The sequence below is a fragment of the Staurois parvus genome, unplaced genomic scaffold, assembly GCF_062004578.1.
Source record: "Staurois parvus isolate SC_StPar_1 unplaced genomic scaffold, SC_StPar_1.0 ptg001447l, whole genome shotgun sequence".
Taxonomy (NCBI): Eukaryota; Metazoa; Chordata; class Amphibia; order Anura; family Ranidae; genus Staurois; species Staurois parvus.
This window is the reverse complement of record NW_028319243.1, coordinates 469,770-494,927: the sequence shown is the minus strand read 5'-3', so window position 1 is coordinate 494,927 and position 25,158 is coordinate 469,770. Positions and strand designations below refer to the sequence as shown.

Here is a 25,158-nt window from a genome sequence, read left to right as displayed (position 1 = left end):
GCCCCTCCCACCAGCCATGATCTGCCTGCATTGCATAGAGAAGAATAAAGGCCCAGTGATGATGTCACTGTATCTATGTAATGAAAACAGAAACATTTTATTATTAAAAAATGATTTGCATGTTGATGAGGGTGAAATATGAGCAGATTAAACTTCAGCTCCAAGTTGATTTGCTTCCTTGGGTGGCCTCGGTTTACCTTCGGCTGGGATGTCTTCAGTAAACGGAATCTCAGAGACAGCGTTGTCTGCGCCAGAACTTGTGTCCACAGTAGCGTCTTGTTTTTGTGTTGATGGCGATCTTTTTGGCTGCTCTATTTTCAGTGAGGAGAGCCGGTGTCTGGCCAAGAAAAATAAACCTGACATTATAGTATTGAATGAGAGCCGCCTGCAGCCAGTCCTGTCATGGAGTACCGGAGGAGGAGGCAGCGGCTGCTGCGGGACCAACACTGATGAAGGGGGTTTTATTTTACGCTTTCCCTTAATTGTAAGTTGCTGCATGTGAGATTATTACATTCACACCCTATTCTGTGTGTGAGCATTGGGCGCCCTGCCATGATATATACACGTCTTCTGTTCTATCTGGTCCCACTGGATGTACACTTGTGTATGATGTTAGAGTGTAAGCTCCTCTGGTGCCGAGACTGATGGACTACGCCAGGGGTGTATGTATAATAATAGTGTGTGACTGTGGGGGAGGGGATATTAGAGTGTAAGCTCTTCTGGTACAGAGACTGATGTGACTGTGGGGGAGGGGACATTAGAGTGTAAGCTCCTCTGGTACAGAGACTGATGTGACTGTGGGGGAGGGGACATTAGAGTGTAAGCTCTTCTGGTACAGAGACTGATGTGACCGGCTAAGTGTTCTCTGTACAGCACTGCGGTATATGTCAGAGCTATATAAATGTATAATAATAGTGTGTGACTGTAGGGGACATTAGATTGTAAGCTCCTCTGGTATAGAGACTGATGTGACTGTGGGGGAGGGGACATTAGAGTGTAAGCTCCTCTGGTGCCGAGACTGATGGAATATGCCAGGGATGTATGTATAATAATAGTGTGTGACTGTGGGGGAGGGGATATTAGAGTGTAAGCTCCTCTGGTACAGAGACTGTTGTGACTGTGGGGGAGGGGACATTAGAGTGTAAGCTCTTCTGGAACAGAGACTGATGTGACCGGCTCAGTGATCTCTGTACAGCGCTGCAGTATACTGTATGTGAGAGCTATCTACTGTAGATGTATAATAATAGTGTGTGACTGGGGGGGAGGGGACATTAGAGCGTAAGCTCCTCTGGTACAGAGACTGATGTGACTGTGGGGGAGGGGACATTAGAGTGTAAGCTCTTCTGGTACAGAGACTGATGTGACTGTGAGGGAGGGGACATTAGAGTGTAAGCTCCTCTGGTACAGAGACTGATGTGACTGTGGGGGAGGGGACATTAGAGTGTAAGCTCCTCTGGTACAGAGACTGATGTGACTGGGGGGGAGGGGACATTAGAGTGTAAGCTCCTCTGGTACAGAGACTGATGTGGCTGCGGGGGAGGGGACATTAGAGTGTAAGCTCCTCTGGTACAGAGACTGATGTGACTGGGGGGGAGGGGACATTAGAGTGTAAGCTCCTCTGGTACAGAGACTGATGTGACTGCGGGGGAGGGGACATTAGAGTGCAAGCTCCTCTGGTACAGGGACTGATGTGACTGGCTCAGTGTTCCCTGTACAGCACTGCAGTATATGTCAGAGCTAAATAAATGTAAAACAATAATAATATGTGACTGTGGGGGAGGGGACATTAGAGTGTAAGCTCTTCTGGTACAGAGACTGATGTGACCGGCTCAGTGTTCTCTGTACAGCGTTGAAGTATACTGTATGTCAGAGCTATATACTGTAGATGTATAATAATAATAGTGTGTGACTGTGGGGGAGGGGACATTAGAGTGTAAGCTCCTCTGGTATAGAGACTGATGTGACTGTGGGGGAGGGGACATTAGAGTGTAAGCTCCCCTGGTATAGAGACTGATGTGACTGTGGGGGAGGGGACATTAGAGTGTAAGCTCCTCTGGTACAGAGACTGATGTGACTGGGGGGGGGGGGGACATTAGAGTCTAAGCTCCTCTGGGGTACAGAGACTGATGTGACTGTGGGGGAGGGGACATTAGAGTGTAAGCTCCTCTGGTACACAGACTGATGTGACTGGCTCAGTGTTCTCTGTACAGTGCTGCGGTATATGTCAGAGCTATATAAATGTATAATAATAATAGTGTGTGACTGTGGGGGAGGGGCATTACAGTGTAAGCTCCTCTGGCGCAGAGACTGATGTGACTAGCTCAGTGTTCTCTGTACAGCACTACAGAATATGCCAGAGCTATATAAATGTATAATAATAGTAGCGTGTGACTGTGATGGGGCATTAGAGTGTAAGCTCCTCTGGTACAGAGACTGATGTAACTGGCTCAGTATTCTCTGTACAGCACTGCGGTATCAGAGGTGGACTGACAACTCATGGGGCCCCCGGGCAATAGGGGATCATGGGGCCCCTGTGTCCTCGCCCACACCCAAAAAAGCCTATGAAAAAGCCAATGAAAGGTACCAGGGGCATCTCATGGGGCCCCCTACTGAGCCCAGGCCCCCGGGCAGTGCCCGAGTGCTTCAAGGGTCAGTCCGCCCCTGTGCGGTATATGTCAGAGCTACAGTATATACATGTATAATAATAGTAGCGTGTGACTGTAATGGGACATTAGAGTGTCAGCTCCTCCGGTGCAGAGACTAATGTGAGTGAGAGAGTGTTTATGCTTTAGAACCAGTTGTCATTGTTGTCTCCACTAAGGAGATCCTGCCTACTCCCTGTGTAGTCACCAGGCCAAGAAGTGAGGAGTGATCCCCAACTGACAGCATCAGAAGGCAAACAGAGATTCTAACCCTTCTCTGCTAAAAAAAAGTTGTGTCTGGAGTTCTGCTTTAAGAAAAGGATTTAAAGGAAAAATTCAAAATAGGTAAGTGTCTCTTTTCGTATCTTTTCTGACAATAGGTGTTTAGCATTCAACAGAGATAATTAGATAAGATAAGTTAATCAGTCATCCACTGGAATGATCTTGTACTTTGCCTGGATGGTAACTTTTTGTACTTTGTAACTTGGAAAGAAATCATCTTTATAACCATCAATTGTGTGAACTGGTTACACCATGACCTGCAAAAAGCCAACCCAAGGGTGAATGAACAGACGTTTTTGGGATATTTTAGATGAGCGAACGTCTGTAAAGCTTTATCACTTGGGGTTCGGTTGAGTAAGTTATTTAAAAATTTGAAAACCTCTGAAATTCAGAATTTCTGAACTGGAAGTCTCATTGTTGGCAATAGAAATCCACACCAGGTTCCAAAAAGTGTGCATTACAGGGCAGCAACTGATGGAAAATTGTCCAGAATGGCTTTGTGAAGTCTGGCCTGATGAGATGATGATGATAACTATGACCCTCAGGAGGGTATATTTGTAACGGAACTGACCCAGTCTGCACTTGGGTACTTCCGTTAAAATACCGCTTCCCCATCCGAACACCGACCACGGACACCACAGCTGACCATACAAGACTAGATGACGCCAATCTTGAAGTAAACCAGGAAATAGACTACTTTATTTTAACACAGATACAAGATATATACATTTAAGGGAACAACCCCCCCCCCCTCCCTGCATAATGACACAGGGCGGGGCAATCTACCTTTAGTAACAAGAGACACACCAACAGACAGTCCTATCAGGAGGGAGGGCTGCTGGAAACACCCCCCCACCAAGCCAATACACAAACACATACATCCCATAATAGTTTTCTCCCAAGCAAAACATACAATAGAGCAATGGGATGCAAGCACATGGCATTAAACAATCAACAACCCCCACCCCACCTATCTCCTAGACATGTCTACACAATATTAGGACAGATCACCCTGTACCCCTAACAGGCACAGGGTGACTTACACATAAGAGGGATATGGGGAGCTGAGACAGGGGCCTCCCCACCTCTCCATGGGCCCCCCACCCAAACTATTGCATTCATATTTTATTGATATGGAGATGTCCTATGTCTAGCCCTGATGGAGGGTGGTTTAGGACTCCTAAAAAGACTTGTCTACTCTTTTGATTATACCCTTGACCCTTACTGGAATAAAGTCGTATCTGGACATTTCAGCGGTGGTGGGGTGGGGCAAAATTCACATTATTGTTACATTACACTACAATCCAAGAAGACTCTACAGATATTCCAGGGTGACGAAGCTGCCTGACCAGAAACCAGATCACCTGCATTAAGAGAGGATAGCAATTTCTACCTCATGTGGTCCAGTACTATGTTTCCACTTTCCTTCATAGTGGGATGATGGAGCCAAATTCCTAAGATGCTAAGATAGAAGTGTTGGAACCTGATGGGACTGGCAGTCAAGCTAAGGGTGCTCAGTCAATAGCAGAGGCAGATATAAGGCAAACAAACATTTGGTCTATTCTGCCAGAAGCCTTTTTAATAAAAAATAAATAAATAAACTGAACTTTGGTTTTAGATCTGACCATCTAAATTCATGAACTTCATTCAAAATTTAGCATCAACTCTAAGATAGAAGGGTGGGACCTGGTGGGACTGGCACTCATTGTAAGGGAGCTCAGACAACAACAGAAGGTGATGTAAGGAGAATCAGCCCTTGGAGAAACCTTTAGTCCCTTCGTCCCAGAAGATGTTTAGAAATCCAAATGATCAAACATAACAATAAAACTTGGATTCACACTTGGCCATCTAAATCCAAGAATTTCATCCAAAAATTCAGAATCGACTCTAATCAGTGGGGTAAAATGTCATTTATGCTTGAGTTTAAAGAAATAACATTTGAGTGGCACCCAGGGACCACACAGAACCTTCTCTGCAAACTCAATAATTCTTATATTTGGGCAGGGGTCTTCAAACTATGGCCCACGGGTCAAATCAGGCCTGCTAAATGATTTTATTCAGTCCTCTGAAGCAAGATGGGCTCTGATGGGGACTTTGATGTGGACACTGGAAAAAAGGACTTTCAGACCATTTACCAATTTAGATGTGTACCTGTCTATTTTGTAGACTATTAGAATCCTATGGACCACTTTGGTGCCCTACTTTTGGTGTTCCACCTTAATTGGACTCCATGTGTACAACATGACTTTGTGGTCCTTTGGACCCTATAATGGGTCACATGTTTGCTTCTTCACTTCATGGATATGAAAGGATTCTTCAAATTCCATACCACTCCAAATGCATTTTTTAAGATGCTAACACTTCAATAATGTCGATGCTCCCCAACCCCAGGAAGGAACCTCCTTTTTATTGAGCCAAAGAGCACATGTCACAGCTAAATTGCAGTTAACAGCACTGTCCTCAGATATGGTTTACTCAGAGGGGGAGGAGTGCCAGACCAAATGGTTATAGCGTTCAAATCACATTACTATTTATTGGTAAGATCACTTAAAACATCCAATGCTGCTGGAGGCAAACCACTCCCCCTTCATCAGGTCTACAAAAAATGACAAATAGAAATTTAAACATGAAAAATATAGAGATTAAAAACTATATGAATATAGATATAACAAATGTATCAATCAGGGGCGGACTGACCATTTGGAAACTCGGGTACTGCCGAGGTCAGTAGGGGGCCTCATGAGATGCCCCTGGTACCTTTTTCATAGGATTTTTTGAGTTTGGGCAAGGACACAGGGGCCCCATGATCCCCTATTGCCCAGGGGCCCCATGAGTTGTCAGTCCGCCCCTGGTATCAATACATATATATACAGTATATATATACAGTGGGGCAAAAAAGTATTTAGTCAGCCACCAATTGTGCAAGTTCTCCCACTTACAAAGATGAGAGAGGCCTGTAATTGGCATCATAGGTAGACCTCAACTATGAGAGACAAAATGAGAAAACAAATCCAGACAATCACATTGGCTGATCTGGAAGGAATTTATTTGCAAATTATGGTGGAAAAGAAGTATTTGGTCACCTACAAACAAGCAAGATTTCTGGCTCTCACAGACCTGTACCTTCTTCTTTAAGAGGCTCCTCTGTCCTGCACTCATTACCTGTATCAATGGCACCTGTTTGAACTTGTTATCAGTATAAAAGACACCTGTCCACAACCTCAAACAGTCACACTCCAAACTCCACTATGGTGAAGACCAAAGAGCTGTCGAAGGACACCAGAAACAAAATTGTAGACCTGCACCAGGCTGGGAAGACTGAATCTGCAATAGGCAAGCAGCTTGGTGTGAACAAATCAACTGTGGGAGCGATAATTAGAAAATGGAAGACATACAAGACCACTGATAATCTCCCTCGATCTGGGGCTCCACGCAAGATCTCACCCCGTGGGGTCAAAATGATCACAAGAACGGTGAGCAAAAATCCCAGGACCACACGGGGGGACCTAGTGAATGACCTGCAGAGAGCTGGGACCAACGTAACAAAGGCTACCATCAGTAACACACTACGCCGCCAGGGACTCAGATCCTGCAGTGCCAGACGTGTCCCCCTGCTTAAGCCAGTACATGTCCGGGCCCGTCTGAAGTTTGCTAGAGAGCATTTGGATGATCCAGAAGAGGATTTGGAGAATGTCATATGGTCAGATGAAACCAAAATAGAACTGTTTGGTAGAAACACAACTCGTCATGTTTGGAGGAGAGAGAATGCTGAGTTGCATCCAAAGAACACCATACCTACTTTGAAGCATGGGGGTGGCAACATCATGCTTTGGGGCTGTTTCTCTGCAAAGGGACCAGGACGACTGATCCATGTACAGGGCAGAATGAATGGGGCCATGTATCGTGAGATTTTGAGTGCAAACCTCCTTCCATCAGCAAGGGCATTGAAGATGAAATGTGGCTGGGTCTTCCAACATGACAATGATCCCAAACATACTGCCCGGGCAATGAAGAAGTGGCTTCGTAAGAAGCATTTCAAGGTCCTGGAGTGGCCTAGCCAGTCTCCAGATCTCAACCCCATAGAAAACCTTTGGAGGGAGTTGAAAGTCCGTGTTGCCCAGCGACAGCCTTAAAACATCACTGCTCTAGAGGAGATCTGCATGGAGGATGGGCCAACATACCAGCAACAGTGTGTGCCAACCTTGTGAAGACTTACAGGAAACGTCTGACCTCTGTCATTGCCAACAAAGGATATATAACAAAGTATTGAGATGAACTTTTGATATTCACCAAATACTTATTTTCCACCATAATTTGCAAATAAATTCTTTCCAAATCAGCCAATGTGATTGTCTGGATTTGTTTTCTCATTTTGTCTCTCATAGTTGAGGTCTATCTATGATGCCAATTACAGGCCTCTCTCATCTTTTTAAGTGGGAGAACTTGTACAATTGGTGGCTGACTAAATACTTTTTTGCCCCTTTTTTTTATGGTGAGGAAAATGGGGTCTTGAAAAAAGTTTCACACTTTATAAACTCTATACTTACTCTAGAAGTGCGGACATTTCTTGAAGAACGGATAATGGATGACGATATTAAAACCAAGACCAAGGCAGATTATAGTATGGTTTTAATATTTCCATCTATTATATTTCATCATTGAATTTTAGATGTATTGTTCTGCTCCATGATTATACTTAGATGCAATTATTATTATTATTATTATTATTATCTCTGTCAGGCCACTGCTGCAATTACAAAAAACTTTATTACCAATCTCCCTAGGAGTATGAATTCTTAGCTTAGTACACAGAAGGCCACTTGTTAATTTTTATATTGAAAAACACTAGGTGGGCAGTGCATACAAATAAGTACAGTAGTTAAAATGAAATACAAATGAGAAAGAAAATGACAAATAGAAATTTGGCTATTTTCAGAAATGAACATCACCATTTGGGCAGTATTGTTTTATCCTGTTGGCGGGAGAAAGCTGGAAATTCTGTAAAAGATGCATCTTGTATACTCTCTCTGGAAGAATGTTTCAGGGTAATTTTATAAAGGAAAGATCACTTTTGGAGGTGTTGCTTTAGCTGTTGGGAGAAGAGTTCTTGCCTTCTGAAGTGGCCATAGCAGGGGCGTATTTACCACAAGGCAAACAAGGCATTTGCCTAGGGCGGCATTGTTCAAGGGACAGTACTGACCCCTGGAAGAAGGGACAGAAAAAGGGACACATGCGGCTTGGGCACCGGTTGGGATCTGAGCACCGGTTGGGCACCGGTTGGGAAGCTGCGGGTTGCTTGCCTCTCATTCCTGGGGATGTCCAGAGCTGTGAAGGTGAATGTCTTTCTCTCTCTCTTGCTGGGAGGGGAGTGGCCGGTGCAGGGGTGGACTGACAACTCATGGGGCCCCCGGGCAATAGGGGATCATGGGGCCCCTGTGTCCTCACCCAAACTCAAACCACACCCAAAAAAAGCCTATGAAAGGTACCAGGGGCATCTCATGGGGCCCACTACTGACCCCGGGCCCTCAGGCAGTGCCCGAGTGCCCATATGATCAATCCGCCCCTGGGCCGGTGCATGGGGGCGATGGTAGTGGAAGGCTCTCTTGGGTGAGGGGGGGGCAGGGATGTTGTTGGTCAATGTCAGGCTCTCTCTGGAAGGGGGGGGGATTTTGTGTTGCATAGGGCAGCACAAAACCTAAATATACTACTGTGCCAGGGGAGGACTGACAACTCATGGGGCCCCCAGGCAATAGGGGATCATGGGGCCCCTGTGTCCTTTCCAACACTCAAAGCACACCCAAAAAAGCCTATAAAAGGTACCAGGGGCATTTCATGGGGCCCCCTACTGACCCTCGAGCAGTGCTTTAGTGTTCGAATGGTCAGTCCGCCCCTGCACTGGGCCATAGTTTATATGGACCAGTCGGTTCTGATGGCTGGGTCTGATGACTAGGTTTGAATTTCTGACACTGGTGCACCATCCTGATTGCAACAAGTATAAACTCAATGGGGTTGCTTTACTAAAACTGGAGAGTGCAAAACCTGGGGCAGCTGTGCATGGCAGCCAATCAGCTTCTACCTTCAGCTTGTTCAATTAAAGTGACACTAAAGCTTTGTTTATTTTTTCTAAAAAATAAGTAAAACATGTCTATACATACCTGCTCTATGCAATGGTTTCACACAGAGAAGCCCAGATCCTCCTATTTTCGGGTTCCCACTGGTACTCCTGGCTTCTCCCCCTCAAGCAGTGCCCCGCATGGAAAGACGCTCGTCTTAGGGGCACCGTGTGTGCTTGTCCTCGAGCCGTTGCTCTATGCGTCCGTAAGACACAGAGCTGCGGCTCGGCTCCACCTCTCTCCCCATTGGCTCATTGGCTGTGATTGACAGCAGCCAATAGGCTCCAGCTGCTGTTTCAGCCAATGAGGAGGAAGAGTCCCCAGACAGCAGAGGCTGCTGAGAATGTCATTGGGTCATAGGGGGCTCGGGTAAGGATTGGGCCATAGAATACATGAAGGTAAAAAACCTTCAGCCTTTAAAACCATTTTAAGCTTTGACAAAAAACAAAAACCCTGAAAGCTGATTGGTTTATATGCAGAGCTGGAGCAGATTTTGCACACGCCCATTTTAATAAATCAGCTCCAATATGTCTGCTGTGAACAGGACCCTTAAAACGATCACAGTATTCCATTGTGTATCTGTGTAAAGCACATAATGGGTGCTATCAGAATCTTCCTATGACGAATATTCTTGGTTTTTGATGGATGAAAACGTTTCCCCTTTAATTCCTGAAAAATGGCAAACAATTGCACACAATCTAAAGACCGCTTCATCCCTGCAACTTTGGCAACCGTAAGGGCAGTGAATTTTTTGGAGGCCTTGTATGATGATTTATTGGTTGACTTTACGCACATGGAAGAAAAATATATTTTAAATATATTTAAAAAATATTCTTCCCAAATATATTGACATATACAGTTGCAAGAAAAAGTATGTGAACCCCTTGGGATTACGTGGAGTTTTGCATGAATTGGGCATAAAATGTGCTCTGAACGTCATCTAAGTCACAACAATAGAAGAACACAGTCTGCTGAACATAATACTACACAAACATTAGATGTTGCCATGGTTTAACTGCACATAACATGTAAACATTCACAGTGCAGGGAGGAAAAAGTATGTGAACCTTTGGACTTAATAACTGGTTGACCCTCCTTTGGCAGCAATAACCTCAACCAAACGTTTCCTGTAGTTGCAGATCAGACCTGCACAACGATCTGGAGTCATTTTGGACCACTCTTTTTCACAAAACTGTTTCAGTGTAGCAATATTCTTGGGATGTCTGGTGTGAATCGCTCTCTTAAGGTCATGCCACAGCATTTCAATCGGGTTGAGGTCAGGACTCTGACTGGGCCACTCCAGAAGGCGTATTCTGTGCTGTTGCAGCCATTGTTTTGTTGAATTACTTGTATGCTTTGGGTCATTGTCCTGTTGCATCACCCATCCTCTGCGGAGCTTCAGTTGGCGGACAGATGGTCGTACGTTTTCCTGCAGAATGTCTTGATAAACTCTGGAATTCATTTTCCCTCAATGACAACAATCCGTCCAGGCCCTGAGGCAGCAAAGCAGCCCCAAACCATGATGCTCCCTCCGCCATGTTTCACAGTGGGGATGAGGTTTTGATGTTGGTGTGCTGGGCCTTTTTTTCTCCACACATAGTGTTGTGTGTTCTTCCCAAACAACTCAATCTTGGTTTCATCTGTCCACAGTATATTTTGCCAGTAGTGCTGTGGAACATCCAGGTGCTCTTTTGCAAACTTCAAACGTGCTGCAATATTCTTTTTGGACAGCAATGGCTTCCTCCGTGGTCTCCTCCCATGTACTCCATTCTTGTTTAATGTTTTCCTTATTGTAGATGTGTCAACAAAAATGTTAGCATGTGCCAGAGATTTCTGTAGGTCTTTAGCTGACACTCTGGGATTCTTCTTTACCTCATGCAGCATTCTGCGTTGTGCTCTTGCAGTCATTTTTACAGGACGACCGCGCCTAGGGAGAGTAGCAACAGTGCTAAACTTTCTCCATTTGTAGACAGTCTGTCTTACCGTGGACACATGAACATCAAGGCTTTTGGAGATACTTTTGTAATCCTTTCCAGCTTCATGCAAGTCAACTATTCTTGATCGTAGGTCTTCTGAGAGCTCTTTTCTGCGAGGCATGGTTCACATCAGACAGTGCTTCTTGAAACCAGTAAACCCAAAACAGGTGTGTGTTTTTTAAGGGCAGGACAGCTGTCAGCAACACATCCAATATCATCACACTGATTGGAGTCAAGGTTGGCTCACTCCTGGCTCCAATTAGCTCTGGGAGAAGTCATTAAGCTAGGGCTTCACATACTTTTTCCTCCCTGCACTGTGAATGTTTACATGTTATGTGCAATTAAACCATGGCAACATCTTATTTTGTGTAGTATTATGTTCAGCAGACTGTGTTCTTCTATTGTTGTGACTTAGATGACGTTCAGAGCACATTTTATGCCCAATTCATGCAAAACTCCACGTAATCCCAAGGGGTTCACATACTTTTTCTTGCAACTGTATTTGAAATACTACAATTTTGTCCATATTCAATATATTTAAAAAAATCATATATATATATACACTATGCTGAAATGCATGTTTTATATTTTACAAAATATATGAAAACTATATTTAAAAATATATATTTTTAAAATATATTCTTCAGATTTTTTTAACATATAAAAAAGTCATTTTAACATATATGTTTACATACATTTGTAAATGTATTCCAAAAATGTAGATTTAATGTATTTTTAAAAACATACAGTATATTTGAAAATGTATTTTTAAAAATATTTTTCCTATATAAACTCCAAGGATCAGGGCCCTCCTAACCCTCTTGTATTGAACTGTATTGTTGCTGTAGTGTGTCCCGTTACGTTGTAAAGCGCTGAGCAAACTGTTGGCGCCATAAATCCTGTATAATAATAATAATATATAAATCCTGTATAATAATAATATATAAATCCTGTATAATAATAATAATATATTTTGTAATATATAAAAAAAGTATTTCAACATACAGTATATATATATATATATATATATATATATATATATATATATATTCTTTTTTTTTTTTTTTTTATATATTGAATACGGCCAAAAATGTAGTATTTCAAATACATGTCAATATATTTGGGAAGAATATTTTCAAAGTATATTTAAAATATATTTTTCTTCCATGTGGGTATCTACAACATCATGCCTAGAGGTCCTGTCAGAGACTTGTTGGCAGCTAAGTGTTAGTTCAGGTCTGCAGGCCAAAGCCCTTTTCAAATTCTACATTGTGAACATTAGTCTAAACAAGTCTGTCTCAAGTTTAACCCAGACATGTGTACTAGAGCATCTTTCCTCTGGATCAACCGTGGGTGTAGGATTATAATTTATAATTTTTTTTTAATGATTGAACTGGATGGACTTTTGTCTTTTTTCAGCCAGACTAACTATGTAACATGTCAAAAGATCATTATGTAAAGTCGCCTGAAATAGCCGATTGATGGTATTAATTATAGTACTCCAGTAGCGCACTAGTTTTTTTTTTTGTTTTTTTTTATTGTCCGCAAACGTGCAACTATAACGAAAAAACCCGTAAGTGTTCACAAAAAAAGTGCAAGTGCAAAACACCACACGAAAAAGTGCACTTAGGGGTGTGCTTTTGTCCTACCCCTAAAGGGGCTGGACCGCTACCCTGATCCCCAGGGGCACAAAGCTCCTGACAGGGACAAGGTTCCCATTTGGTCCTCCTGGCCAAAAGGCCTGGTGGACCACCGTTCCTTGTGTCCAGCCGAAGCCGGACACCCAGTACTTGGTCAGGGGGCTCTGCCGAAGAGAAAACCCCCTAGGGACAGGGGAGGAAGGAACCAAAAGGCCACACATCCTCCCCCTAGACTTCAGGGCAGCCCCGAGGACCCACACCCTCCATCCTGTGGAAAACACACACAAAAGTAAGAAAAAGTGACAAAACGTGGGAGTGATAATAAATTAAATAAATAGAAAATAAAAAAGTGGACCGTGCCAAATTGTGCACAAACCAGGCCCTGAGTAGCACTAGTTTGGAGCATTTCCAAAAGACATGCAAATAGTCTGCTGGGTATACCCCACAGCAAGGGCAATCTGTGGTCTCTCTACGGTTCCATCTATACAATTTATGGGGTGTTCTATAGACCTGATGTACAGTGAAGGAAATGTGTATTTGATCTCCTGCTGATGTTGAATGTTCGCCCCTCACAAAGAAATGATCGGTCTAAAAATCGAATGTTCGGTGTATTGTAACACTGAGAGACAGAATAGCATCAAAAAATTCAGCAGAAATGCATGTCTAACAAATGATGACTGATCTGCATGTTCATGAGGGAAATAAGTATTTGATCCCCTTCACAAAACATGACTTAGTACTTGGTGGCAAATCCCTTGTTTGCAATCACAGAGGTCAGACGTTTCCAGGAGGTGGCCACCAGGTTTGCACACATCTCAGGAGGGATTTTGTCCCACTTCTCTTGGCAGATCCTCTCCAGGGGCGGACTGACCATTTGGGCATTAGGGCACTGCCTGAGGGCCCAGGGTCAGTAGGGGGCCCCATGAGATGCTCCTAGTACCTTTAATAGGCTTTTTTGGGTGTGGTCTGAGTGTGGGTGAGGACACAGGGGCCCCATGATCCCCTATTGCCCGGGGGCCCCATGAGTTGTCAATCCGCCCCTGATCCTCTCCAAGTCATTAAGGTTTGGTGGCTGATGTTTGGCAACTTGAACTTTCAGCTCCCTCCTAGGTTTATCTATACAAAGAAAAAGCAAATGACCTACAAAAATGAGAGAGAGAGAGAGAGGGCGCCACCTCTAAGTATAGATTTATTAAAATAGATAAAAATCCATCTACCGCATTATCACCTTGAGTTGGGTACTTCCCTGTGCTTATGACCTAGCAAATACTAGCTAGATCCATAACTCACCATTATATTCTCGAATAGGTTACTACTCCAAGTTAGGAGCAGGGGCAGACTGACAACTCATGGGGCCCCCGGGCAATAGGGGATCATGGGGCCCCTGTGTCCTTGCCCAAACTCAAAAAAGCCTATGAAAAAGGTACCAGGGGCATCTCATGGGGCCCCCTACTGACCCTGGGCCCTCGGGCAGCGCCCGAGTTTTCAAATGGTCAGTCCGGCCCTGGTTAGGAGTTTGCACTTTTTGGTTGTTTCTAATTAATGTTACTTTGTTGTAAGCTATGAGGTTTTCTTCTAACAAATTCAGCTTACTCTAATGTACCGATTGTAATGAGGGGAGAGAGTGATTCATGGGTACCTCTGTGATGGATTTGGTAAAATGCCTATTTCATTTCAAATTGAATATATCTATATACACTTTTTTATACACATCTTTTTACATATTTACTTTTATACTTTAATACTATTTCTTTACACATATTTATAAATGTTTAGCATGAATATATATGTTGTGTGAATATTTTCTGCCTGCTGGGCTTTGTGGTACTATAAGAAATCCTTGCTTAAGAAATGTCTGCTCACACACACAGACCCCCTCCCACCGTGTGATTTGGAAGACAAAAGAATGTTTTTCTTCTCTATGAGATAAGACTGAAGAAGATCACACCTATACCATGACGGAGATTGTTTTTGTGTGGAAATGACCAATCGAAGACTAATATAATGCTTATGCTGTTGTCACATGACTCTCGCATCATTTTGCATATATAAGCTCACTTTCTCATTATAATAAACTAGAAGTATTCATAGACTGAACTTGTGTGTCAGCGTGAGTCCCTTCCAATGTGCGCACATTTCAAAGCTAGCGTCATAAATTAGGACAGGAACAGATAAGCAAGTGGACGATTTCAGTCCGAGACTAAAGCACCTCCACCATATCTCTTTGGTTGGTCAACTGCTCTCTCCCTTATCCTATATCTTATGGGAAATGTGTGATACCAGTTGACTGATCCATGTATGTATCCTTTCAAAACTTGAATACATTTCTTGAAAATAAAAGAGATTAAAAGCACATTAATATGCACTCATTTGGAAAACATGCAGTAAATGCTGTCCCATCAAACTGCATGAGTCTGGTAGGTCTGCCCTGGGATGGAACGTCCACTGGAGAAGAATGGGCCGGTTCTTACGGCGGAGTTCAGGAGGAATGCAATTGGGCTGGTAGGAAGGAGTAGTGAAGCAGCTGGAGGGATAAAAAGCAGCTTGCTCTTTCGGTTCCCATTTTGGTTTGACGCCCTCATCCCCTATTACATATTTTGAAGGTATCAGACTCCCTCAGGGGTAGGGGTCTTAACTCAGATTTATATCAGTTAGGCTAAAATTAGGGTAAGCGCATAAAAAAATTATATCCATTTTTTCAGAATATTATCACAAAGTGTACACAGTATTGGATTTTAAATTAATAATTGGACATTTTTTGGATTATATTTCAATATTTTTTATATTTTTATAAATTAATCACAATCATATGCTGATATTTATATTGATTATATTATTTATACCTTTGCTTATTCCATCAAATATTTTTTGTTTTTTTGTGGATCACATAGGATTGAACACATATTGCACTTTATAAACACAATTTATTTATTTAGTGGAGCGTGGCACGCAATTATTATTTAAATTCAGATTTATATCGCTCCTTCTTACAGATCATTTTTCCCTCGCCCCCTTTGTATAGACAGAAATGGGACAATGAGTCTGGGGTTACGTTCTCCGATGAGGACTGGGGTTCCATGGTGGAGAATATACGGAAGGGCTCTAGATCTCTTTTGGTTCGTGAGAGGTTTTAACTCGCTGGTACTATACCCCCTGTAGACTTCATGTCATGTTTCCGGGAACATTGCACCTTTGCTTTAGGGGGTGTGGCTTGGCTGGTACCCTCGTACATGTATGTTGGGCTTGCCCTGGTCTTTCTTTGATCTGGCATAGGATTCGGCTTGGCGGGTTCTCCAGTGGATTTGCTTATTGGGTGTATCGCTTTCGGGGATCCCAGTAAACCAAATGAGACTAATTCACACTATCTGCGATTCCACCCTATGGGCCATTGCCCTTTATTGGAAGTCTCCAGTGGTCCCTTTGGCTTCTGTCTTATGGAGAGTTGATATGGTTATGCTTGTGGACAGGGGCGGACTGACAACTCATGGGGCCCCCGGGCAATAGGGGATCATGGGGCCCCTGTGTCAGGAATGGACTTGCCAATGGTGGTGGGACTCTCCTGCCTTGTGGGCTGCAGTACCAGGGCTGGCCAGCGGGTGCTCTCAGCAACCAGAAGCTCACTCCTGCAGTCGGCCATCACCTGAGGCTGATTGCAGGAGGTGTATTTAAGGAATGGCCAGACCTGCAGTCAGTGCCTTGGTGTATGTTTCCCATGAGCCCCTGTACCTGCATCCTGTCTGCTTCCTGCCTGATTCCAGATTCTGCTTGATCCTGACCCTGAATGAACTCCGCCTGTCCTGACCTCGGCTATTCCTGACCACTCTCCAGCCTGCTCCTTTGGTACCTTGTCTGCCTGATTGTTCCTGACCCGGCCCGTCTGACTACGCTCTGCCTACTCCTTTGTGTCTTGTCTGCCCGATGATTCCTGACCCGGCCTGCCTGACCACTCCACCTCGCCAGCCCTGACTGCTCTTATCTGTGTACATTCCGTTATCAGTTGGAGGTTTGGTTTTGTTATATTGTGCGTTTTATATTTGTGTATAACCCTTAATAAATTATATTGTTACACCATACTTGAGCCTGCGTTTCCCTGTGTCAGTTCACGCATCTCTGGTCTTACCGGGAGCCCTGACACCCTGTGTCCTTGCCCACACTCAAAGCACACCCAAAAAAGCCAATAAAAAGGTACCAGGGGGATTTCATGGGACCCCTTACTGACCCTGGACCCTCGGGGAGTGCCCAAGTGCTCGAATGGTCAGTCCGCCCCTGCTTATGGAACGTATTCAATATACATTGCTGGATAGGATGCATTTATTCAACAGGAAGTGGGATGGTTGGAGAACGCATCGACACTTAATATTCGATGGTCTATCATGGGTTGTTTTGTACCGAACCTTTTATTGATCTTGTGGTTGTTCTGCTGATATTATTGACTGCCACTTTCATGTGCTGTTTTTTTTATACTTTCATGATTGTACTTTTCTGTTCATTTCTCATATATACTTTTTTTCATGCTTTTTATTCTACCTCACTAAATGGTGCGGTTTTTGTAGTCTATCTCCTAATAAAAACATTTGTAAACAAAAAAAAAAGCAGCGTGCTCGGTCTCCTGAGCTGCCATGGGCAGAGCAATGTAGAAAAGTGTCCAGGGATCCATTCGAGGCAACCAGTAGTGTCACACGCAGTGTGCGTTGGGCATGGCTATGCGTTTCGGGGAAGTCCCATTCCTGTGTCAAACCTCTGAATGAAGAAAATTACTTACAACTGATGAGGTTGCGGTAACCCTGTGGGGTAGAAACATGAAACCTTCCACAAGCGCAGGTGGAGAATACCCAATCCCTACACAGGATTATAAAGGTCACTGCCGGTGTTGTAGGATTCCCAGTCTTGGATCCTCTGCGGGGTACTCAGGTAGGTGCTGAACTAGGTGAGATTGAATTAAGAAGAGCCATCTGGTTTATCAAACATCGAATTGGATTATTTTACCAAAAATGACGATGGCTCCCCGAAATGAGGAAGTGGCCATGTAAAGCCATGACATTTTTTGGGTGATGAAAGTGATTTGATGTTGGATAAACCAGCTTATTTCTGACTGTGGGGCAGAGAAGTAGATTTGTCTCTGGGAAGTACACAGGCAGCTCTCTAGCAGTTATTAAGCAGGGTGGGGTCCAGGATCCAGCAGGAGGCAGGACAGTGTCACTAGATCAGGTTAGTGATTACTGAACATCTGAGGAAAATCCAGAAATTGTTCTCTGTCTCTCCGCAGACCTCTGGAAGGGAACACGATGGGGCTCCTGTGGATGGTGGGACTCTGGACATTCCTCCAATGTGGTAAGTCTGGTGGCCAAATTATGGATTTGGTGATCATTCCCGACTACTTCTCCTTAGGAAGACCATCGAACATTTTCACTTAATAATTCACACTGACTAATGTTTTACTCAACATCAGGATTTTCTGCTTGCTTGGAAACTTAGGAAACATTTACTTTCTTTTATTTATAAAGTGTAATATTTAATGGAAGCAATCACTATTAATGTTTTCATTTTTTATTTATGTACTGTACTTATTTTTACTTTTTATAGCCCTTGTAAATGTACTATTAGCAGTTTCTGACCCAACAACTACAGCATCATTCTTTCTTTCTTTCTTTCTTTCTTTCTTTCTTTCTTTCTTTCTTTCTCTCTTTCTTTCTTTCTTTCTTTCTTTCTTTCTTTCTTTCTTTTTCTTTCTCCCTCCTATCTATCAATCTGTTACCCACCTAGTTAGCTACTACTTATATATTTATTATTTGTTGCTCTCCTGTTTTCTCTCTCTCGTTAACTATTACCTATGTACATATTATCTATGTATCTCTCTTCCATCTTTTTATCTATCTATCTCCTTTCTATCTGTTATCTCTCTATCCCACCCCTTCTTTTAGCTATTAACTTTCTTTCTTTCTTTCTTTCTTTCTTTCTTTCTTTCTCTCTTTCTCCCTTTATCTCTCTCTCTCTCTCTCTCTTTCTCTCCCCCCCCCTCTTTCTTTCTTTCTTTCTCTTTCTTTCTTTCTTTCTCTTTCTTCCCCCCTCTCTCTCTTTCTTTCTCTCTCTCTTTCTTTCTTTCTCCCTCCTATCTATCAATCTGTTACCCACCTAGTTAGCTACTACTTATATATTTATTATTTGTCGCTCTCCTGTTTTCTCTCTCTCTCTCGTTAACTATTACCTATGTACATATTAGCTATGTATCTCTCTCTTCCATCTTTTTATCTATCTATCTATCTCCTTTCTATCTGTTATCTCTCTATCCCACCCCTTCTTTTGTCTATCTAGTTAGCTATTAACTTTCTTTCTTTCTTTCTTTCTTTCTTTCTTTCTTTCTTTCTTTCTCTCTCTCTCTTTCTTTCTCTCTCTCTCTCTCTCTCTTTCTTTCTTTCTCTCTTTCTCTCTCCCCCTCTCTTTCTCTCTCCCTCCCTTTCTTTCTCTCTCTGTCTTTTTTTTCTCTCTCTTTCTTTCTCTCTCCTGTTATCTATTGCTCTTTAACTCATTTCTATCTGTTATCTCTCTATCCCACCCCTTCTTCTGTCTATCTAGTTAGCTATTAACTTTCTTTCTTTCTTTCTTTCTTTCTTTCTTTCTCTCTCTCTCTCTTTCTCTTTCTAACTCTCTCTCTTTCTTTCTCTCTCCTGTTATCTATCTCTCTTGTGACCCCAGTTTTAACTCCTGTATGTTTTTTCCCATAACCTGCAGAGCAGACACTTTCTTCACTGTAAAATATAATTTATAGAGTTAAGGTCCTTCTATGATTAATTCACTCTTTCCATGGCCCTCAGTAAACAATACAAAGATTTGGCAGGATAAAGTCTAACCATTAAAATGGGAGATATCCTAGAACTGACAGTAGAATTTTATGGTCAGGATGCAGTTCCAAACACCACCAACAGGTAGAATCTGGAATTACATATGTGTGAATGTTCTATGAGAAGGAACACATTTTAGTGCATTTACAAAAAACAATACAGAGCTATTTGTCCTGTGAAACTGCATGTACATTCATTGAGTGTGAATGGGGGCAAAGTGAAATGTTATTAGACAATTTGCCTTCCAGGTCATATGTTATTCATTCATTCAGAATACAGTGAATCAGGAAAGTATTGTATTAGGGCCACTAGATGGAGCTGATTATCATAGTAAATCAATATTTATTTACTATGATTTCCAGCTCCATCTAGTGACCATTGTGCAGTATTTTCCTGATTCATCATATACTTTCTATATGAATATTATTGTTAGAAGTTTTAGTGTTTTCTGTATGAATAACTTTCCATCTGGAGAGAAACTATCCTAATAATATTTGATTTTGCTCCCATTCCCACAGAACAAATGTCCATGCAATTTCACAAGAGGAATAGCTCTGCAAACCTTTTACCAGTACACCCATTTGTGTTGTTTCTGTTTTTTTCCTGGAAAGGCACTAGAAAGGCTAAGTACCTTCAAATCTAATATTATTTTAGTTTTTCATGGTTGTTGTTCGGCTAAATGATAAGACTTTTCATATCTCTCTGGGGCTCCAGTAAGGAGATATTTTCACTGAAATTCCTGATTCTGTGCAGCTCCTGCAACTTTTACAAAGCCAAATACCTATATTAAATACCTCTTTGCCCTTTTCAGGATACGCTGAGGCTCCTCCCACGGGGCCCCGAGACACGACCATGAGAGACTGCTCTGCAAATCCTCCGGTAAGGTATTGGAAAAGGAAGGAAATTCTCAATAGCTGTCCCCTAAAAACTAGGAATGTAACTGGTAATCAATAACCCCGGATCTGTTATTGATCAAGCTTTTAGCAATTAAAGTGTATGTAAAATAGAAATGAAAGGTGAAACATGTGTGTATGAATATAACAAACATTATAAATACCTTTTTATCTCCCTTTTTATAAGCATAAGGAGTTCAGAGAGCTGGAGGAGGAGAAACAGCAGCACACTGGTCTTACCAGTGAATGGCTGTGTGTCTGTGGGGGGGGGGGGGGGTCTCAGCTCAAGTCTGATCATTGGAGGAAAGGAGGCTGAGTTCCCAGCACAGCTAGGGAACTGACCACACTGTGCTCTCATGCCTAGTGTGGTCAGTCATATAAAGTGGAGAGCTGGGGAGGAGAAACAGCAGCACACTAATCTTACCAGTTAATGGCTGTGTGTGTGTGGTGTGGGAGGAGGTCTCAGCTCAAGTCTGGTCATTAGAGGAAAGGAGGCTGGTTTCCCAGCACAGCTAGAGAACTGACCACATTGTGCTCTCATGTCTAGTGTGGTCAGTCATATAAAGTGGAGAGCTGGGGGAAAGAAGCAGCAGCACACTGGTCTTACCAGTGAATGGCTATGTGCATGTGTGTGTTGTGTGTGTGTGTGTGTGTGTGTGTGTGGGGGGGGGGGGGTCAGCTCAAGTCTGATCATTAGAGGAAAGGAGGCTGAGTTCCCAGCACAGCTAGAGAACTGACCACACTGTGCTCTTATGCCTAGTGTGGTCTGTCATATAAAGTGGAGTTTTTCTTTAAATCAGGGATGCTCAACCCTGTGAAGAGCAAGGGCCACTTAAATGATTTGGTAATGGGTTGAGGGCCACAGGGAAATTAAATAGTTGACAATTTTTCATTTTGAATTGCATAATTAACATTTTTCTCCTGCAGCCACATAATGCTTGTGGGAGGGAGAGGAGGAGAAGCCGGATTTCAGTGGTTGCAGGAGGAAAATGGAGGGGATTGGTTCCTGTATATGCTGCCCCTCCTGTCCAAGTCTAAAACAGAATGTGACAGGGAGGCTGCATGGGCCCCCTGGAGCATGCAGCAGGGGTCACATTTGCAACCCCTGACGCTACACTAGTGGTTTTGGGGGGTAAAAACACCCCAAGCAGCAAATGTAAACAAGCCCTGACGGTTCTGAGCCCCCTATAAGGCAGCTCTCACACTGAAGTGCTGCAGTTTATCTGTGGGTTAGCTGCGCTTTGCCATAGACTTCCATTATATATTGTGGGTGTGGTGAACGATCGGAAAAAATCCACAGAAGTGTACTTCCCTGGTTTGAGGTCGAGGGCCACATCAGAGGGCTGCAAGGACCACATGTGGCCTGCAGGTTGAGCACACTTGCTTTAAATGTATTCTATCAAAAGCAAGCAGTGTAAGAATCTGAATGTTATCTAGAGCTCAGGGACGGGGAGGGAGTAGGAGCACAAGGAGCCAATCAGTTCATGTGCTGACAAGAAGCACGCTGAGGGAGGAGAGAGCAGAGTGACAGAGAGATGAGACCGTCACTGTGCTGCTTCCCCTTTCACTGTCAAGTCACAGGCTGGGGGTGGGTCCAGGATGATCTGGGATCAGAGAAAGTGGGCTGAATGAGGTTGATGGGGATCTTCCAATGGGGACACCTGTTCCAGGGACAACTGTGTAAGATGGGGTTTTCCTGCACTTTGGGAGTTTTCCTCTGACTTCCTGTTGTGTCCTTGAGACAGCAAGTGAAGGGATATCCCCCCAAAGGGAGAACAGTGAGATAAAATCAAAAAGATCCAAACTCTCCCTACCATGTTTATCTTTCATACTAGATTTATTGTATTTTCATATTAGTGGTGGGGATGAAGTTTCTTCTTTCATCTTCTTCTTTCTTCCATTTTCCTGCTTTCTTCTTTCTTCTTCTTTCTTCTTCCTCTTTCTTCTTCTTTCTTATTTCTTCTTTCTTCGTCTTCTTTGTTCTTCCTTCTTCTTTCCTCTTCTTCTTTCTTCTTCCTCTTTTTTCTTCTTTCTTCTATCTTCCTATTTCTTCTTCTTTCTTCTATCTTCCTTCTTCTTCTTCCTCTTCTTCCTCTTCTTTCTTCTTCCTTTTGCTTCTTCCTATTTCTTCTTCTTTCTTCTTCTTCTTTCTTATTTCTTCTTCTTTCTTTCTTTCTTTCTTTCTTTCTTTCTTCTTTCTTCTTCTTCCTTCTCTCTTTTTTTTCTTCTTTCTTCTTCTTTCCTTCTTTATCTTCTTTATGTATGTATGTATTTATTTATTTTTTTCTTGTTCTTTCTTCTTTTTTTTTCCTCTTCAAAGGGACAACAGTGAGATAAAATCAAAAATATCCAAACCCTCCCTACCATGTTTATCTTTCATACTAGATTTATTGTATTTTCATATTAATGGTGGGGATGAAGTTTTTTCTTTCATCTTCTTTTTTCTTCCATTTTCCTTCTTTCTTCGTATTAACAATTTTTATTGGTTTTCAAGTAAATCAAGTGTTACAGAAAACAAAGGGAAAATAAAACAAGCAAAACATAGAAGTACATCGATGGCTAAGATTACATTTGGTCAGGACCAGTGGAGTCATATAGTAACAATGCAAAAAAAAAAATCATGGTCTTACAATTTGGGCTGGCATAGAGGAAGAGAAGGTATCCCACGGGAGCCAAATTATCTCAAATACAGCAAACGAACCACTATGTGAAGCAGTCAAACACTCCATCTGTCTTACATCGGTAATAAGTTTATACAAAGTTTGCAATGAAGGTGGGTTAGAGGATAACCAACACATAGGAATACTTCTCCTGGCCGCTGTTAGCACATGTGCAGCAAGTTTTCTGGCCAGTTTAGATAGACCCGGGAATGGCAAGCCCAGCAAAAAATGCAGTGGGTCAAATGGAAGAGAAACTTGCAACAATGATTGCAACAAGGAGCGGACCTCTTCCCAAAAAGGAGCAATGGAGCTGCAGGTCCAAAAAATATGATAAAGAGAACCAGAAGCGCTACTACAGCGCCAGCAGGCAGGAGAAGCACTCGGATTATAAACATGAAGAACTTCCGGGGTTTTGTACCACAACATCATAATCTTGTATATGTTTTCCTTAAAAACCACACAAATAGAGGATTTAGATGCATTATCCCATATTTTCTTCCACGTTAATAAGTCAATATCACGTTGTATGAATTGAGACCACCTACGCATATAAAGGTGAGCGTCATTGGACAAAGGGGGGGCCTCCATAAGAATTTTATAGGTGCTAGAGACAATACCCCTTTGATGGGGACCTTCCATACATAGACGTTCAAAGGGGGTAGGTTTCCCCAAGCTCAATGAGGGTGATAGAGTAGAGAAAAAGTGGCGTATTTGAAGGTATACATATAGATGATGAGGGGGTAGAGAGGCTTTCCTCTGGAGATCCGAGAATGAATGTAACTTACGAGTCACCGGGTGTACCAGGTGACGTAGTTGAAAAAGGTTAGATACTACCCAAAGAGACATCCGGGACTTGGCCATATTGTCTGGAAGATTAGGGTTATGAAGGATATTTGTCAGTGGGGAGCATTGAGAAGCCAATGTGAATTTAGCCTTACATTTCTGCCAAACAGTCAATGAAAAAAGCATGGGGCCTAGGAGTGAATGGCGAAAAGAATGAACATCCACCGCCGAGGTCGACCAGAGAAGGGAACACAGATGAACTGGGGACAATTGTAAAGACTCGATCTCAGTCCATGTATTGGGAGGGTAGTGAATGGACCATGACAGAAGAAAGCGAAGGTGGGTTGCAAAATAGTAAGTTATTATATCCGGTGCTCCCAAGCCTCCCCTAGAACGTGGGGAAAGCAGAACAGAACGAGCAATCCTGTGCCGCCTGTTGTGCCAAATAAAATGTAAGAAAGATTTCTGAAGGGAGTGAAGCTTGGACATAGGAACGGGTACGGGGAGGGTTGCAAACAGATATAAAAGTTTGGGTAGTACGGTCATTTTTAAGACATTAATACGACCGAGGAAAGAGATAGGCAAGGCATCCCAGTGTTTCAGGGAGCGAGAAATTGCTATAAACAGTGGGGGAAAATTGGCCTCGTATATGGATTGGTAAGAGGAAGTAAGGTTGGTGCCTAAATATTTTAAAGAGTGGGTGCACCACCGGTGGTAGGGAAAGGCTGCCTGAAGGGAGGAAAGAACAACAGGAGAAACATGTATTGGAAGTGCCTCAGTTTTGGACGTGTTGACCTTATAACCTGATAAAGCCCCAAATTGTTTCAAAATTTTGTGCAAAATCGGTAAAGAGGTGTGGGGACTCGTAAGTGTGAGGAGGATGTCATCTGCAAATAATGATAATTTGTACTCATGAGAATGGGATTGTATCCCCCGGATATCCGGATTCGACCTGATGGCAACAGCCAATGGCTCCAGACAGAGAATGAACAGCAGGGGAGAGAGTGGACATCCCTGACGAGTGCCATTTGACATCTGAAAGGGGGGTGAGAGAAAGGAAGCTAATCTGACCTGTGAGAAAGGGGATGAATAAAGGGCCTTCAAAGCTGCAACAAATGAACCCCTGAAACCAAATCGCTCCAAAACCATGAACATGTAAGGCCAGCTTAAACGGTCAAAGGCTTTTTGGGCATCCAAGCTCAATAACACAGTAGGGGTAGAGGAACGGTTGACCAGATCAATAGATCTCCTGGTGTTATCCGCAGCCTGTCTGGCAGGTACAAAGCCCACCTGATCTCTGTGAATGAGCTTGGAAATAATACCGGATAGT

The 25,158-nt window shown here is 42.9% G+C and overlaps 1 protein-coding gene across 4 annotated transcripts in view; it reads left to right on the top strand.

Annotated features, from left to right (window-relative positions):
* Nucleotides 1-431: 431 nt before the first annotated feature.
* Nucleotides 432-25,158, top strand: part of LOC149435932 (xaa-Pro aminopeptidase 2-like) — a 107,120-nt gene continuing 82,393 nt past the window's right edge. Inside the window, exons 1-3 of one of the 4 annotated variants that reach the window (XM_089662250.1) lie at nucleotides 432-484; nucleotides 17,920-17,984; nucleotides 20,304-20,371. In XM_089662250.1, the coding sequence (XP_089518376.1) occupies nucleotides 17,939-17,984; nucleotides 20,304-20,371 (114 nt within the window). In that variant the 5' untranslated portion in view covers nucleotides 432-484; nucleotides 17,920-17,938. Of the gene's footprint in view, nucleotides 485-2,968; nucleotides 2,988-17,838; nucleotides 17,985-20,303; nucleotides 20,372-25,158 lie in introns of those variants that run through there. The other 3 variants (XM_089662251.1, XM_089662252.1, XM_089662249.1) reach the window with 3 other exon arrangements.